Raw genomic sequence first — 15548 nt, forward strand, 5'->3', positions numbered from 1 at the left:
CTGCTCTATATTTTTATCCAAACCCCTCTTGAAGCTGGCTATGCTTGTAGTCGCCATCACCTCATGTGGCAGTGAATTCCACATGTTAATCACCCTTTGGGTGAAGAAGTACCTCCTTTTATCTGTTCTAACCTGACTGCTCAGCAATTTCATTGAATGCCTACGAGTTCTTGTGTTGTGGGAAAGGGAGAAAAGGACTTCTTTCTCTACTTTCTCCATCTCATACATAATCTTGTAAACCTCTATCATGTCACCCTACAGTCAACGTTTCTCCAAGCTAAAGAGCCCCAAGTGTTTTAACCTTTCTTCATAGGGAAAGTGTTCCAACCCTTTAATCATTCTAGTTGCCCTTTTCTGCACTTTTTCCAATGCTATAATATCCTTTTTGAGGTGCGGTGACCAGAATTGTGCACAGTATTCCAAATGAGACCGCACCATCAATTTATACAGGGGCATTATGATACTGGCTGATTTGTTTTCAATTCCCTTCCTAATAATTCCCAGCATGGTGTTGGCCTTTTTTATTGCAGTCACACAATGTCTCAATATTTTCAGTGAGTTATCTACAATGACCCCAAGATCTCTCTCTTGGTCGGTCTCTGCCAGTTCACACCCCATCAACTTGTATTTGTAGATGGGGTTTTTGGCCCCAATGTGCATTACTTTGCACTTGGCCACATTGAACCTCATCTGCCATGTTGACACCCACTCACCCAGTCTCAGCAGTTCCCTTTGGAGTGCCTCACAATCCTCTCTGGTTCTCACCACCCTGAACAATTTAGTGTCATCTGCAGACTTAGCCACTTCACTGCTGACTCTCAACTCCAAATCATTTATGAACAAGTTTTAAAGAGCATGGGACCCAGTACTGAGCCCTGTGGTACCCCACTGCTTACCGTCTTCCACTGCAAAGATTGCCCATTTATACTCACTCTCTGTTTCCTATTAATTAGCCAGTTTTTGATCCACAAGAGGACTTGTCCTTTTACTGCATGACTCTCGAGCTTACTAAGGAGCCTCTGATGAGAAACTTTATCAAAAGCTTTCTGAAAGTCAAGGTATACAACATCTATTGGGTCCCCTTTGTCCACATGTTCATTCACCCCCTCAAAGAACTGTAACAGGTTAGTGAGGCAAGATATTCCTTTACAGAACCCATGCTGAGTCTTCCTCAATAACTTGTGTTCATCAATGTGCCTACTCATTCTTGATAATGGTTTCTACCAACTTTCCCGGTATTGAAGTCAGACTGACTGGCCTGTAATTTCCCGGATCTCCTCTGGAACCCTTTTTAAAGATGGAGGTGACATTTGCTACCTTCCAGTCCTCAGGAACAGAGGCAGATTTCAATGAAAGATTACATATTTTTGTCAGGAGATCCACAAATTCACCTTTGAGCTCTTTCAGAACTCTTGGATGTATGCCATCCGGACCTGGTGACTTATTAGTTTTTAATTCGTCTATCAGTTGTAGGACCTCCTCTTTCATTACCTCAATCTGACTCAGGTCTTTCAACATCCCTTCCAAAATTAGCGGTTCTGGAGCGGGCAAACACTTCTCGTCTTCCACAGTGGAGGCAAAAAATGCATTCAGCTTCTCAGCCATTTCCCTATCTTTCTTCAGTAATCCTTTTACCCCTTGGTCATCCAAGGGCCCCACTGCCTCCCTGGCTGGTTTCCTGCTTCTAATATATTTGAAAAAAAAATTATTGTTGGTCTTTATGTTTTTTGCAATATGCTCCTCATGGTCCCTTTTAGCCTGCCTGATCACAGTCTTGCATTTGTTTTGCCACAGCCTGTGTTCCCTTTTATTAATCTCACTTGGACTAGCTTCCCACCGCTTAAAGGAGTCCTTCTTTCCTTTTACAGCTTCCATTACTTTGTTTGTTAACCATGCAGGCCTTTTTGTGCCTTTCCTAACTTGTGGTATATATTTTATCTGAGCTTCTAGGATTGTAGTTTTAAATAGCCTCCAAGCTTCCCCAAGGGTTTTGACGGTATTTACCTTTCCTTTCAGTTTCCTCTTCACATGCCTCCTCATCTCAGAGAATTTATCCCTTTTAAAGTTAAACGTGGTTGTGCTTGTCTTTTGGGGCAACTCCCTATTTATACAAATGGTGAAATCAATAACGTTATGGTCACTGCTCCCAAGCGGTGCGATCACTTTTACATCTCTCACCAAGTCTTTCGTATTACTTAGAACCAAATCCAGGATTGCCCCACCCCTGGTAGGTTCTGTGACCATCTGCTCCATAGCACAGTCATTGAGAGCATCTAGCAACTCAGTCTCTTTCTCTTGACCTGAACATATATTGACCCAATCAATCTGCAGGTAGTTAAAATCACCTATTACAACACAGTTTTTACGTTTAGCCACTATCTTTAATCCTTCCATCATATTATAATCGTCCTCTATCTTTTCATTTGGTGGGCGATAAACGAACTCCCATAGTTAAATTTCCTTTTGGGCCCTCTATTTCTAGAAGGGAATCGAATTCTTTGATCTGAGTCTTACTGGACTGTATAGCCTCTCTGACATACATAGCCACCCCACTTCCAACCCTTCCCTCCCTATCCTTCCGATATATATATAACTTATATCCAGGAATCACCATGTCCCACTGATTCTCCTCATTCCACCAAGTTTCTGAAATTCCCACAATGTCTGTTTTTCCCCAACACTAAAGAAGACAATCAATGCTCCACCCCAGTATTTGTTAGAGATATGATCTTAACCAATTGACTGCAATGAAAGGCAAGGCCTGGACAGATTCATCAGTCAAGGGTGCCTAGCTGCTTCCGTCTCAAGTAGCCTTGGCAGCCCTGATTGATGATCTTTTTCATGCAAATACTTCCATGCTCATTCTCTTGGACTTGCTTGCAGATTTTGATACCATCAACTATGCTATCCTTTTGGAGCATTTGACTGGATTATGAGTGAGGCCACTGTGTGGTTTGGTAGTTCTGTGTTCTTACCTAGCCAGTCTTTTTTGGAAGATATTACTGGGCGACTGCTGCTGTATCCTGTGGTATTTGTGCCATGAGATTCTATGGGGGCTGATCTTGTCCTCATGCTGTTTAACATCTACATGAAACCTCTGGAAGAGATCACCTGGCGGTATGGAGTAAGGTGTAACTGATATGTGGATGACTCTCAACTTTGTTTCTGTCTAATACAGTAGATGGAAAGACTACTATGCTCCATTGGAGCCTAAAGTCTCCTCCAAGGCATATTGCACATTTTATCAGCTTTATGCCAGTTATGGCCATTCCTGAAATGTGTGATTTGGCCCCAGTAATCCATGGTGAGATCATGCCTAACCATGGAGTACTGACATATGCTTTATGTGGTTGTGGTACTGCCTGTAGAGGCTGCCCAGAAACTTAGTCCAACCTGGAGTGGGCCTCATTGTTGTCAGGGAGGGATACAGAGATCATATCACCGTTATGCTGAAAGATCTGCACTGGCTACCTGTGCATTACTGGGCACAGTTGTTGCTATTCAAATTTATATCCCTCTCCCCTGAATGAGACTTGAGGTGGCTAACAGCATATAAAATATACCCAATAAAAACAATACAATAGACACAATAAATAAACTTTAAAAATATAAAACAATTAAATATCTATCCGCTATCGAGCACAGTTGAAAGTATGGATGGTAAAGACACTGCTGAAGCATACCAGCTGCCTGGTGGATCACAGTAATCCAAAAAGGAGCAGCTTCACAAGCCCTGTGGAACCTAGGGAGGTCCTGCAAAGCATGTACCTATTCAGGCAGCTGGTTCCACAGGTCAAGAGCTACTACTGAGAAGGCCCTTCCCTTGTTGACACAAGGCAGACAGCTCATGAGCCTTCAATAAAAGCCACGATGATGATTGGCGAAGACAGGGAGAAACATGCTGAGAGAGGCAGCCCTGAAGGTATGAAGGTGCCAGGCCATTTAGGGCTTAAAAGGTAAGTACTAGAACATTGAATTGTCACTAGAAACTTATTAGAAGCCAGTGCAGCTACCATAGAATAGGTGTTACATGTGCTGACCAGGAGACTCCTGTCATCAATATGGCAGCTACTTTCTGGACCACTTTCAGTTTCCAAAGTGTCTTCAAAGGTAGCTTGGCATGCAGCACATTACAGTAGTTCAGTCTGGAGGTGACAGTTGCATAAATTACGGTGGCAAGGTCTTCCCAAGATGGATAGGGAGCCAGTTGGGCCTGATGTAGATGGTAAAATGTAGTCTTTATCATGAAGAACATAAGAGAAGCCATGTTGGATCAGGCCAATGGCCCATCCAGTCCAACACTCTGTGTCACACAGTGGCCAAAAAAAATTTATATACACACACACACACACTGTGGCTAATAGCCACTGATGGACCTCTGCTCCATATTTTTATCTAAACTCTTGAAGGTGACCATGCTTGTGGACACGTTTGTCCATGGAGAGCTATGAATCAAGCAATGTTCCCAAATTCCTGAGTTGACTGTAGAAACTCTGATGTCTTAAATGGATGTAGCTTCAACCAACTCTCGCCTAACCATTTCAATGCTGCATCCAGGCAAAAGGTCAAAACTGGAATTCCAGCTACTGGTTGCTCCTTAAATAAGAGGTAGAGCTGGGTGTTATCTGCATATTAACAGCACTCCACTCCTTACCTCCTGACAGTCTCCACCAGAGGACGCATATAGATGTTAAATAACCCTGGGGAGAGAATTGACCCCTACAGAACTCCACAGGTTAGGGTCCATGGTGATGACCTCTTGGACCAACCCTGGAGGAATGAGGAGAACCAACTCAAGACCATACCCCTCACACCAAGGGGGGCTAGGTGATTTACAAGGACCAAATGGTCTACCAGGATCAGTAGTGTCATCCCACCTGCATCAAGGTGTAACCACACAGAGATTGTCAGCCAGGATGTCTCATTCCTGAATCTCAGCTGAAAGCCAGATTGGAAGAATCTAGAGCAGATGTCTCATCCAGGAATTCCTGGAGCTGTTCAGCCACTGATCACTCAATTAGCTTTTCAAGAAATGGAAGATTTGATACTGGGTGGTAAATGGCTAGGTCCCTCTCATCTAACAATGAGTCTCTGCATGCCGGCTCAGCTGCCTCAAGGTGCCTGGTGCAGCCCTTAAAGGGGCTGCATGAACAAGCCCAAGACAGCTGGGCTGGCACAGGGATGTCACTCGTTGCTGGCTTAGTTGCCTCAGGGTGTCTGGTGCAGTCTCTTTAAAGGGGCTGCATGAGTGAGCCAGAGACAGGTAGGCCAGCCTGGGGAATTTTCTCAGCTGCCTTGGGGTGCCAGGTGCAGCCCCTTTAAAGGGCTGCAAGAGCAAACCCAGGCTGAGACAGTTGGACAGCAGAACACATATCTCTCCCAGCTAGCCCAGCTGTTTTGGACTCCCTTGTGCAGCCTGTTGAAATGGGCTGCACCAGGGAACCTGAGGTGGGGGTGAAGTGTCCCCTCTCAGCTTTCTGTAGGAGCAAAAAGCAGAGCCATGTAAACCCCTGTTTTCTCCTCCCTATGGAAAGCCACAGGGAGCAGAGAGCAGCAATGAATGGCTCAGTCTTTTAAACCCTTTCCGCTGTTTAAACCTAATAGCTGAGCAGCAGAGAGCTCCCAGCCACTCAGCTGTTTCTCATGAAGAGCAGAAAGCAGGGGTGAACCACTGTATTCTGCTCTTCATAAGCCAGCACAAATTGCTGCAACATTTGTGATAGTTCATCCCAGTTCTTCAGTTCATGAATTTCAGTTCACAAACCACAGAGACCAAAATTCATGATGAGCTTTGATTCATCAGCCAGTTCATGCTTATCCTTAACACTAGTTCACAAAGCACCTCTGAATTCAGATTGATTTCTGCACACCAGATCAAATCCAACATACAGCCTGCTCTGTGTAGGGGGGTGAGTACAATCTGGGTGAGTCTTAATGGTGCCATGACAGTCATAAAGCACCAGACAAGTCAGCATCAGCGGGGACATTGAAGTCCTCCAAAACTTTCAGCTTGGGGAAACACAAAGTCCACTCTGCCATTGCCTCAGCCATATTCAGCAGGTAGTCAGCTGGTAAGCTAGGCAGACAGTAAACCAGCAAGACTCCCACCTTCTCCCTGGCACCCCATGCCAGGCCTACACATTCAGTACCAGTGATATTTAGTGCAGGAAGCTGCTCAAAGGAGAAAGAATCTTGAATGAGAACTGCCCCCCCCACTCTTCCATCTTCCTGTTCACAGTTGATGAAAGACCAAGTATCCTGGGAAAGTCAGCTGAGTGAGAGCCACCACTTCATCCTCATCTACCCAGATCTCAGTCAAGCATGCCAGATCAAAATTGCCTTTCCTAATAAATTATTTAAGGGAGGCAGTCGTATTGATAACCTGTCTGACATTACACAACAGAAAGCATGAAGTGGAGGACAAAAAAGTCTGGGTCTGCATACCATAATTTCTTAGGATGAGAAGGTGATTAGGACGGGACCCAAGTGTGTCCATATCTCAATCTCCTAAACCTAGCTCCTTCTAACTCCCTACTCTGGTTTCCCTCTCCACCTGTGAGAGGATCTAACCAGCTGTGCAGCAGATCAGTACAATCAACCAAACCCACAGTAGTTCAAGCCAAGCAGTGAACCTCCACCCTACCCACCCTTGTAGTTTATAACTCCCCCCACCCATCACCTGCCAGCTGTGATTTGCAGGAGCTGTTACCTCTGCTGAGATAGGGCTGCAGCTTCTGGACTCCATCTGGCATTTTTCCTATTGTTCTGGCAAGGCAGTCCTAAGCACCCTCAATTTGTCCTTAGTTATTACTCAGGTAATTAGCTCTAATTATCAGCCAGCTGTGGTCTGCAGGAGCTGTTGCTTCCACTTAAATAGAGCTGAAGTTCTGAGCGTTAGTACTTTTCAAGCTCCAAACAGCTTGGGGCCAGAGTACTTAAAAAACCTGTTTCTCCCATACTTCTAGCTTACCCGTTAAGGTGCTAGCACTACTCCAGGTGCCCCCCCCCCAACAGAAATAAGATGGGTGACACTGGAGACTAAATATGGGACCCTTTCTTCAATGGCCTCCTCCCTCTGGAATGCTGTATCTCAAAGCTGTCCTGGCACCTGCACTACAAGCTTTTAGGTACCAGATCAACAGCTTTCTGGGTACTTGGACTTTTCACTGAATTTTATCTCTTTGCCATGACCTCTCTCCAATTTTATTCTGTCTGCTTTTACACAGGTTTTATTATTTAAAATGTTTCTATGCTGCCTCTTGGGGCTTTTTTGAGGTCCCTCAAAAAGTAAAACAAGATAAAAACATAAAATCAAACCGTGAAAAAACATTCCAATTTAAAAAGAACACAGTATGAAGGTGCTGCTGGTTTACTGGTTTCTGTTTTAAATATTAATAGGAAAACGTATCACTACTATATTAAATTGCTGTTTTGATTTTAATTTTAATTTTGTTTCATATTGATTCATAATCTGCCCAGGCAGATTCTGCACTGCAGGGTATAAATATTTCAAATAACTGAATAAGGGTAGTAGCATCAGAAATACATAATCACATCATAGTAAACCATTAATTTCCATTCTAAACAGACTCTGCACAAGCATGTCAGATTTTTTTGTTTAAGGAGTTTTCTGCATTTATTGTGTGTCAGAGTCTTAAGGAATTTCACTGGCAAGTCAGTCTTATTGCCTGTTGTTTTAGATTCTAATTTGTTCCAAATTCAGAAAAGCTTGATTGAGTTTTTATGCTGGATCTTTATTTAATGTTTCTTGGACTTACTTGAAAGGGAGCTTACAATTGCAAGAAAGCCTTTTCCTCTTTCAAGCCTTGAATTCTATTCAGAGTTTCAATGAGACAATTAAAATATCACACTTAATTGTCTGTAATTTTCCTTCATTCCTCACCTCGCCACAAGAGTCTGGCAGCCCTACATTAGTCCTTTTATAACAATTGAGCTTGGAGCATCTGTTAATTTATCAGCTGAAACAACAAAAGTTTGCTTGGCCATTTTAAACAAATCTCTCTTTAACCAAGTATTCTATCTCTGCATGGGGCCAGTTCTTGGATAATTTAAAAGGATTGTAACTGCACAGATTATAGGAGCAAGCCAAGCCCAAGTGAAGCTAATGAGACGAGTCTGTGCTGCCTCCTCCCTTTCTGGGAACTCTAATGCAGGTCACATGGCTCATCCTCTCAAAATGGATCTGTCAGATTTTCCCTGACCCAACTTGATTTCCCCACAGCCACATAGCTAGGGTTGCCAGCTCCAGGTGAGGAAATACCTGGATATTTGGGGGGCGGAGCCTGAGGAAGGCAGGATTTGAGGAGAGGAGGGAATTCAGTGGGTATAATATCACACTGTCCACCTTCTAAAGCTGTCATTTTCTCCAGGTGAACTGATATGCGTTGCCTGGAGATCAGTTGCAATACTGGGAGTTCTGTAGGCATCACCTGAGGCTGGAACCCTACACATAGCAGCTGCAGGAACTCACTTCCCAAAGCATTGCACGCCCCAGATTGGATCAAGACTGCAGCACAAAGGAAGGAAGGGCCTCTGCTTTTCTTCCACAAGCTGTTTTCCTGAGCTGAAAAGGCCCCTGGGGACATTATTTACCCCCTTGGTTAGAGGAAGAAAGTGGTGGAGAAGGAGAAGAAAAGAAGAGATTGGAATTATACTCCACCCTTCACTACCCAAAGGAGTCCCAGAGCACTTTACAATTTCCTTTCCCTTCCTCTCCCCGCAACAGATACCCTGTGAGGTAGGTGGGGCTGAGAGAGCTCTCCCAGAACTGCTCTTGAGCAGAACAGCTCGGAGAGAGTTATGACTGACCCAGGGTCACTCAGCAGGTGCATGTGGAGTAGTGGGGAATTAAACCTGGTTCTCCCAGATAAGAGACCGCACACCTAACCATTGAACCAAACTGACTCTCACTACACCAATCCGGCAGGCAACTAGCTAAGAGGATTTAAAAGAAACACGATTCATTCCCATAATGCACCTTGTCCAAGAAAAAAGAAAGATGTGTATTTTCTACTCTCACAGTCTGGACCCTGCCTATTGTTGGTTACAGTTCCCAGTGATATAACACATTCTAGGACGGGGTGTCAAACTCATGTAGGCTTCCCAACCCTCCCGCCCTGGCGGGGGACCCCAGGATTTCCACCCTTTTCCCCCGCTCCCCCAAAAAATGGAAGCGGGGGGAGAGGGGGGAAACGGCGCTGAGCCGCCGGATCCTGGAGCCGGCGAGGCCGCCGCGCTGCTGCCGCCCCCTCCCCACCCACCGCAGTTTCTCCTCCGAGATGGGCCCAGGCTGAGCCCATCTCGGAGGAGCAGCCAAGAGGCGGCAGCAGCGCAGGACCCGGACTTGCGGCTCGCCACGCTCCCGGCCCGCCTCCACCCCCCCTCCGCTTCCATCCCAGAGGCGGAGCGGGCGAGGCCGCCGCGCCGCTGCTGCCTCTACTCTGCTCGCCGTGGCTGCTCCTCCAAGATGGGCTCAGGCTGAGCCCATCTCGGAGGAGCAGCCACGGCAAGCGGAGAAGAGGCCGCCGCTGCCGCCTCTACTCTGCTTGCCATGGCTGCTCCTCCAAGATGGGCTCAGGCTGAGCCCATCTCAGAGGAGCAGCCACGGCGAGCGGAGCAGAGGCGGCAGCTGCGGGGCGGCTCACCACGCTCCCCGGCGCCGTTTCCCCCCTCCCCCCTAGCTCCACCCCAGTGTCTCCTGGCTCCACTCCCAAAGTCTCCTGGCTCCACCCCCAAAGTCCCCAGATATTTCTGGGGTTGGATTTGGCAACCCTAAACTCATGAACGATGGATATGACACTTCGTTAGGCCAAGCCATGCATGCCATAAAATATAACATGAGGTACCAGAGATATAAACTTTATTAAGGTGATTTCAGATACGCAGTGGCAATAACAGGCTTGATTGGATTAGGTGTAATAAGCTTAGGAGCAGTAGGCATGGAGTTACCTGCATTGGTAATGAGACAGGAAACCTAGGCCTCAGTTTGATCCAGGAGGAGTCAATCCAGGAGGATGCAAAGAATAAATGGGCATAAGTCTGACATTAGAAAACACAATGTTCAAAAACCAGTGGGGGATTATTTAACCTTCCAGAACATTCAGTTGCTGACCTAAGAGTAGCCATTCTCTTACAAAGGAATTTCAAAGGGAGATTAGAAAGAGAAGCTGCTGAATTGTGACTGATAATGAAGCTCAATGCATCCTCCACAGGGGTGTCGAACTCAGTTGTTAGGAGGGGCAGATCTGACATAAAGGAGACTTTGTGGGACTGGGTTTTGTGGGTCATAAAATGTAATGCCAGGTAGCGAAGATATAAATTTTATAAAGGACACAGGTAAACACAATTAAAGATATTATTTTTTAACTTAAAATACAAACATGCTTAAAACACTTTTTATTTAAAATGGAAAGGTGGAGGAATAGCAGGATTTGGCAATGCAGTTTTTAAAATAAAACATCAAGAAAGCACAAGGATCACAGTAGAAACAAAATATAAAAAGCTTTCAGCCTATGCAAACATGCAATGGCTGGGCATTGCAAGCTTCTCTCTCTCCTCCCTCCGGTCTACTCAGATTGGCAATGGCTCTCCAGTGTAATATTTATTTAATTTTTTAATTTTAATTTCTGTTGATTTATACCCCACCCCTCCTGCAAATGACTTGGGGCGCCTTCCAACAAAATGCTTTAAAACATCAGAATAATAAATGCAATACAATACATTCAACAAAACACATCATAAAATCATATAACGTTAGATAAAAGGGCATCAGTACTCTACAGTCAACAGTGATGGCCATGTAACATAGCTCAGCATGGATGGTTTCTTGTTAGCAATATCACTAGTAGAGGAGCTAGATCTCTCTAGCCAGTAGCCTTGAGGTGTTAACTTTGGCTGCGGGTTCCCAGGTTAGAGTACTCAGTAAACACCAGTTCTTGGGTCCATGAAGCAGAGACAAATTGGCACAAAGCATCAACTCTTTATTTGCAAGGACACAATTCCAGGGAGCTTCAGCTGGCCATAGGAATGCTGGGAAGTTAAACTGAGCTCCACTCCATTGAAACACATTGCAGCACAGACAAAGTTGCAAGGAAAATGTGGAATGGATTTTCCATTAAGGTCTCTGTGCCCGGAACCTTAATGGAAAATCCACTCTGCATTTTCTTTGCAGCTTTGCTTCCTGCTTCAGCTGACAAAGACAAGGCAGAAAGAGAAAAGAAGTTTGGCAGCTTCAGAGCTTCAAAAGGTGAGGACAGGAGGGAGGCAGGGGTGAGAAAAGAGCCCCATAGGCCTAATTAAAGCCCTGGGCAAGCCAGTTCTGGCCTGTGGGCCGGACATTTGACAACCCTGCTCTAGGACTAAACTGAGACCTAAATTTCCTGTCTCATTACCAATACCTGCTATTGTCATTTGGAATCCAATCCAAGTGTTCTAATTCCTAATCAGAATCTTTTTGAAAGAAAAGAAAATCCCACTGATAAAACTAACCTTTAAAAAACCCCATTTTAGAATATGTCAAAATAATTTCCTTTTAATTCTCCTTTCCATTTATCCCAATATGCCCCTTCCTTTAACACATCTGTGTGTGTGAGAGAGACCAGACCAATTTCGCACTGGACCTTTTATTCTGGTTTAGTCCTGTCCCCAAACTGACATTCTACACCAGAATCAGAGATTCAGAGAAACCAACTCTACGGCTCTGTGATTCTATGATTTTAGTGTAAAATGTCAGCTTGGGGACAGGACTAAACCAGGATTAAAGGTCTAGTGCGAAACTGGTCCAAGTCTCAAAGAAAACAGCAGAGCACGGGCAATCACAATGTAAATTATGCTTGGCAGAAGAATCCTTCCACCCACCCTCTCTGAAGAACAATGAAAGCTTATACCAGAAATGAAAGGTTGCTGTTCTTAAAGGAGCCATGGGAAGAGTCAGGCTTTCCTCTTGTTATGCTGCACTGGCTTTCACTTTCACATTCCCTCCCCCTCACTTCCTTCTAAAGGAGGCAAGTTCAGCCAGTGGAGGGAAGGGAGGCATGGCTTGGTTCTCTCCTGCACCAAGCAGGAACTAGGAAGAAGGAACTAGGCAAAAGCTATCTGTAATGCAATGGCAGCAGCAGCCCTAGAGAAGTAAGAGGGAGTCGGTTGCTTGTGGGTGGATGGGAGCCCTTCAGGGGACAGAAATGATCCACAGACCCCATGTTTGACACCTCTGTTCTAGGATATGTCTAGGTCCTACCTGGAGATTGGCAATCCTAGATTCCCACCAGTTAGTCCTTAGACAGGGAATTCATTCTGATTCATATTTAATCTTATCTTCGACAAGAGAACATGACCAGCTGCTATATCTCTTTCTGCATTTCACAAATGCTGATCATCTTACATTTGAACATTTATTTGAGCTCAAACATAAGTGAATGTGCACTACAGCAGTGGCTGCTTCACACTTGCAGCTACGCACAAAATGAGAATTGCAGTATGCTCAGATTTATTGTATTTTTCAAGTATTTGTGGGTTGGATGAATGTTGGATAATATGAGTCTCAGAGTATAAATATTTATGACTTCATGACTGTAGCTTCCTTAAATCATAGAATCATAGAGTTGGAGGGGACCTCCAGGGTCATCTAGTCCAACCTCTGCACTATGCAAGAAATTCACAAATACCTCCCCCCACACACACCCAGTGACCCTTGCTGCATGTCCAGAAGATGGCAAAAATATTTCTGCCTCCATTTTCTCTCAATCAAACTAAATTCGAGACTTGTATTAACTAAGCTGTTTATTCATCTGTTTTCACACATTTCCTTTGTGCCATTTTTGAAACAGCAATTCAGATAGCAGCAGCAAAAGTGTGAGTTGTCTGTGCCTTACTATGTTCTCTATTACGAGGGATGTTGAACTCAGTTTATTGGAACTATAGATTTAAATACTTGCATCTCTAATCAAGGCAGATCAGTGAAACTAATTTAATTTAATGTAATTGAATTTTTAGATTTATACCCCGCCCTATTCCACAAGTGGGTTCAGGGCAGCTCACAACAAAACAACAAAGTTAAAATACCATAAAAACAGACATTACAAAACAGGAGCAGCACAGTAAACAGTCTTACAGACATAGGCAGTAAACAGCATGCGGCTGATGGCTAGTAGCATAACATAACACCATAATGATAAAATGCTGCAGGAAGTGATGACTTTCAAAGGATGTCCACTAGATTAATTAAGTCTGGCAGAAGAGCTCCATCTTACAGGCCCTGTGAAAACCTGATAAGTCCCACAGGGCTCGGATCTCCAGCGGGAGCTCATTCCACCAGGTAGGGGCCTGGTCCGAAAAGGCCCTGGCCCTTGTTGAAGCCAGCCGGGCATCCTTAGGACCAGGGACTATGAGAAGATGATTTTTTGCCTATTATCAGTTTGGTGTAGTGGGTAAGTGTGCAAACTCTTATCTGGGAGAACCGGGTTTGATTCCCCACTCCTCCACTTGCACCTGCTGGAATGGCCTTGGGTTAGCCATAGCTCTGGCAGAGGTTGTCCTTGAAAGGGCATCTGCTGTGAGAGCCCTCTCAGCCTCAACAGGGTGTTTGTTGTGGGGGGAGAAGATACAGGAGATTGTAAGTCACTCTGAGTCTCTGATTCAGGGAGAAGGGCGGGGTATAAATCTGCAATTCTTCTAATACAACCAATATAATAATACACATTTCTTTAGGTTCTAAAAAAGAAAAGTGTCCACACATTTGGCGGATTGCTAAAATGCAGAGTCTTAAAGCAGTTTCTACATGTAGGATGTTAGCTTTATTGTATGTTGTGTCTGTTCCTTCCTCTCTCTGTGGGCGCCTATGCATAAGCATCTTTTCATCAGATCATGGATCAGATGTTTGTTTATAACCATCTGTTGCTAATGACAAAATCCATGCTCATCCTTCCAATTTCCCATCCTACTCTTAGCATCATATCCCTGGGATATGTTGCGCCTTGTGATAAACCTTGTAGGATACATGTGAAACAAAAATAGCAAAGAAATCATAGTAGTGGCTGAAAGAGACATTCTGTGCTTTCAAAATATGTGGATAATTTCTGAAATACCATAATGGAGTAGTTTTACTTCCCCTGTTCTATGAACAATAAAAAACACACGCACACTTTTTCCCTCAGGTCCTGGATACAGGTCAAGACGCCGACCTCTAAAGGGACAACGATTTCAGCTTGCTCCTCGGTAAATATCTACTACAGAGATTAGTGGGAAGAAATATAAAATGAATTAATAAATTAAAAGTTGAAAAGAATAAAAATGTTTAAATATCTGAATTTTTAAAGGAAACATTCCCCCTCTCCTTTTAAAATGTTTCAGTTTATATCTAAAATTAGTAGTTTTCCTGTCAAACTAGATTATGCAATGCAGAGCTTTAGAGCTGTTTCCCTTGGACAAGGGATCTGGCTTGTCCAAGCTCTCATCAGACTACAAGGGCCGAATTATCTAGTATAGTTTTTGGCATTATGACCAATAGCAAGACCTAGATAAAAGAACTTGAGTTAAATTTAATGAGAACCCACTGATGCTGTGTTTTTAATCACCCTTTTCTTTATGAATATTGTTCCTATTACATACAACAAAAATATCTGTTGATAAAAGTGAACTGGTGAGTAGTTTTCTCCATTATATATGGAGACTGAATACTCTTCCAAATCCTTAGTAGCTTGATTTAAATTTGCAGACTTTGGGCGAAGAAACTTCATTCTTAATAATCCTCAAATGAAGCTACCCAATTAGATGACTTTAGGGTAATCCTTTTCTCTGTGAGGGGTAGGAAGGACAGCAAGAACAGATGAAGTATATATATTCCTTGAGTCTTTTCTCCTAACAAAGTATAGTTTGTTTTTTTAAATCTAAGAGCACTACGGATATCCAAATTAATTTTAGATGCCTTTTTCTGGTAGTGCATAGGCTAAGATCCTTGTGTAAGATGTAGATTACAAAGTATCAATACTGGCTGGCATTGGAAACCAAGGTCTGCTTGTACATGTTTGTAAATAATATTGAAGACAGGAAGGAAAATTTTGTTTGAAATAAATAATCACACAATAAGTAGTAGGCAGACATTCTCAAAGGCCCTGTGTGTTCATGGGTATTTATTTTAGTGTAATTGTAATTTTTTTCTTTTTAGATGGCCCAGATGACTTTCAATTTAAGTGGAACTAAACAGAAAGAGTAGAAGATGGCAAGATGTTTTGATAATGTATGGTATAAATCATCAAAATCAATTGACTTTTTTGTATTGCAGTATAGTAAACTGTTCTGAAATTAAAGGTGTGATATATCTTGTTCTGACCTTAAAAGTTGCACATATGCTCATGAGAGACTGCAGAACTGTGGATTAGAGGGGCTCCCTTAAGGCAAGTACAATTTATTGTTAATAATAATTAGTCAGACTGGGAAGAGATAACACAACACAAATGGTGTTGCACAGGATCAGTTTTGGTTTCATCACCATTCATTATGTTCACTAATGAAACATTGAAGGGTATTCTCAG

The 15548-nt window shown here is 43.6% G+C and overlaps 1 protein-coding gene across 2 annotated transcripts in view; it reads left to right on the forward strand.

The window, feature by feature from the left end:
* FAM120B (family with sequence similarity 120 member B) overlaps positions 1 to 15323 on the forward strand; it is an 84816-nt gene extending 69493 nt beyond the window's left edge. For both annotated transcript variants that reach the window (XM_060242632.1, XM_060242642.1), the window contains 2 exons: positions 14172 to 14232; positions 15182 to 15323. In XM_060242632.1, the coding sequence (XP_060098615.1) occupies positions 14172 to 14232; positions 15182 to 15194 (74 nt within the window). In that variant the 3' untranslated portion in view covers positions 15195 to 15323. The remainder of the gene's footprint in view (positions 1 to 14171; positions 14233 to 15181) is intronic.
* Positions 15324 to 15548: the final 225 nt, after the last annotated feature.

This window comes from Heteronotia binoei, chromosome 1, assembly GCF_032191835.1.
Source record: "Heteronotia binoei isolate CCM8104 ecotype False Entrance Well chromosome 1, APGP_CSIRO_Hbin_v1, whole genome shotgun sequence".
Taxonomy (NCBI): Eukaryota; Metazoa; Chordata; class Lepidosauria; order Squamata; family Gekkonidae; genus Heteronotia; species Heteronotia binoei.